This window comes from Anguilla anguilla, chromosome 1, assembly GCF_013347855.1.
Source record: "Anguilla anguilla isolate fAngAng1 chromosome 1, fAngAng1.pri, whole genome shotgun sequence".
NCBI classification, from domain to species: Eukaryota; Metazoa; Chordata; class Actinopteri; order Anguilliformes; family Anguillidae; genus Anguilla; species Anguilla anguilla.
Genome location: NC_049201.1, coordinates 697,501 through 700,124, shown reverse-complemented (window position 1 = coordinate 700,124; position 2,624 = coordinate 697,501). Strand labels below are relative to the sequence as shown.

General features: G+C 43.6%; 1 protein-coding gene across 24 annotated transcripts in view; it reads right to left on the bottom strand.

Annotated features, from left to right (window-relative positions):
• Nucleotides 1-564: 564 nt before the first annotated feature.
• Nucleotides 565-2,624, bottom strand: part of tcea3 (transcription elongation factor A (SII), 3) — a 19,991-nt gene continuing 17,931 nt past the window's right edge. For 20 of the 24 annotated variants that reach the window (XM_035388079.1, XM_035388088.1, XM_035388106.1 and 17 more), the window contains 2 exons: nt 1,044-1,115; nt 565-758 (listed from right to left, as the gene is read on the bottom strand). In XM_035388079.1, coding sequence (XP_035243970.1) covers nt 750-758; nt 1,044-1,115 — 81 coding nt within the window. In that variant the 3' untranslated portion in view covers nt 565-749. The remainder of the gene's footprint in view (nt 759-1,043; nt 1,116-2,624) is intronic. The other 4 variants (XM_035388234.1, XM_035388253.1, XM_035388273.1 and 1 more) reach the window with 1 other exon arrangement.

Sequence of the window (2,624 nt, the reverse complement as noted above, 5' to 3'; positions counted from 1 at the left end):
GGTGACAATTATTTAATTATTTAGAAATAAAATTAAGTATTTAATTACTGACCAATTTATTCATATATTTCTATATTTATTTATTTAATTATTTATTTCATTTTGGCACGTTTAGACATCAATACATTCAAACTACATGCAGTGAACAGGAAAATATTACAAATTCAAGTATAAATTAAAAATTCTACAGCTGTTATATTATTCTACACTAGCACTCATTTCTGCATGTATCCTCCCTGATAAAAAAGAAAGCTTTGTGTGTAACTGATGTGTGTGTGATTGATGTGTGTGTGGTTGATGTTTGTGTATAACTGATGGGTGTGTGACTGATGTATGTAACTGATGTGTATGTGATTGATGTGTGTGTGTGATTGATGTTTGTGTGATTGATGCGTGTAACTGATGTGTGTGATTCATGTGTGTGTCATTGATGTGTGTGTAACTGATGTGTGTGTGTGATTGATGTGTGTAACTGATGTGTGTGAGATTTATGTGTGCGAAACTGATGTGTGTGATTGATGTGTGTGTGGTTGATGTTTGTGTATAACTGATGTGTGTGTGACTGATGTATGTAACTGATGTGTATGTGATTGATGTGCATGTGTGATTGATGTGTATGTGAGTAATGGTTGTGTGTGATTGATGTGTGTGTAACTGATGTTTGTGTGATTGATGTGTATGTGATTAATGCTTGTGTGTGATTGATCTGGCTGGAGCTCAGTGTGATCTGGCCATTGGTGCATTTTCCATCAGCAGAACTGGAAAAGAACAAAGAGTCATGAGCACCTGCAGATACTCACACAGCAACAGGTGACAGTGTAAAAATGCACAGTGACAAGTAGTAGTAGTAGTAGTAGTAGTAGTAGTAGTGGGTTATTCAGAGTAGTAACTTTGTAGTGAGGTATGGAGTAGACTCAGAGTAGTGTACTATTGAGTAGACTCAGAGTAGTGAGGTGTGGACTAGACTCAGAGTAGTGTACTATTGAGTAGACTCAGAGCTGGGACTTGCTGTGCATGCTGTGGGCGTCGGCTCTGAGCTTTACCTTCCAGCGGTTTCCACATTCGTTGCACAGCACGAAGGTAGTCATGGGTTCATCAGCACTACGGGTCTGAACCTGCACACGTAAAAGAGCACACACACTACTGTACCTGCACAGGTAAAAGAGCACACACACACTACTGTACCTGCACAGGTAAAAGAGCACACACACTACTGTACCTGCACAGGTAAAAGAGCACACACACACTACTGTACCTGCACAGGTAAAAGAGCACACACACTACTGTACCTGCACAGGTAAAAGAGCACACACACACTACTGTACCTGCACAGGTAAAAGAGCACAAACACTACTGTACTTGCACAGGTATATGAGCACACACACACTACTGTACCTGCACAGGTAAAAGAGCACACACACTACTGTACCTGCACAGGTAAAAGAGCACACACACTACTGTACCTGCACAGGTATATGAGCACACACACACACTACTGTACCTGCACAGGTAAAAGAGCACACACACTACTGTACCTGCACAGGTATATGAGCACACACACACACTACTGTACCTGCACAGGTAAAAGAGCACACACACTACTGTACCTGCACAGGTATATGACCACACACACACTACTGTACCTGCACAGGTAAAAGAGCACACATACTACTGTACCTGCACAGGTAAAAGAGCACACACACACTACTGTACCTGCACAGGTAAAAGAGCACACACACTACTGTACCTGCACAGGTAAAAGAGCACACACTACTGTACCTGCACAGGTAAAAGAGCACACACACTGTAGCTGTACAGGTAAAAGAGCACACATACTACTGTACCTGCACAGGTAAAAGAGCACACATACTACTGTACCTGCACAGGTAAAAGAGCACACACACTACTGTACCTGCACAGGTAAAAGAGCACACACACTACTGTACCTGCACAGGTAAAAGAGCACAAACACTACTGTACCTGCACAGGTATATGAGCACACACACACTACTGTACCTGCACAGGTAAAAGAGCACACACACTACTGTACCTGCACAGGTATATGAGCACACACACACACTACTGTACCTGCACAGGTAAAACAGCACACATACTACTGTACCTGCACAGGTATATGAGCACACACACACTACTGTACCTGCACAGGTAAAAGAGCACACACACTACTGTACCTGCACAGGTATATGAGCACACACACACAGGTAGGTGTGAAGGTGGATGTAGGTTCACTACCTGGTTGTAGGTGTCAAGGTGGGGTAGGTTAGGTACCTGGTTGTAGGTGTGAAGGTGGATGTAGGTTCAGTACCTGGTTGTAGGTGTGAAGGTGGATGTAGGTTCAGTACCTGGATGTAGGTGTGAAGGTGGATGTAGGTTCAGTACCTGGTTGTAGGTGTGAAGGTGGGTGTAGGTTCACTACCTGGTTGTAGGTGTCAAGGTGGGGTAGGTTCAGTACCTGGTTGTAGGTGTGAAGGTGGATGTAGGTTCAGTACCTGGATGTAGGTGTGAAGGTGGATGTAGGTTCAGTACCTGGTTGTAGGTGTGAAGGTGGGTGTAGGTTCACTACCTGGTTGTAGGTGTCAAGGTGGGGTAGGTTCAGTACCTGG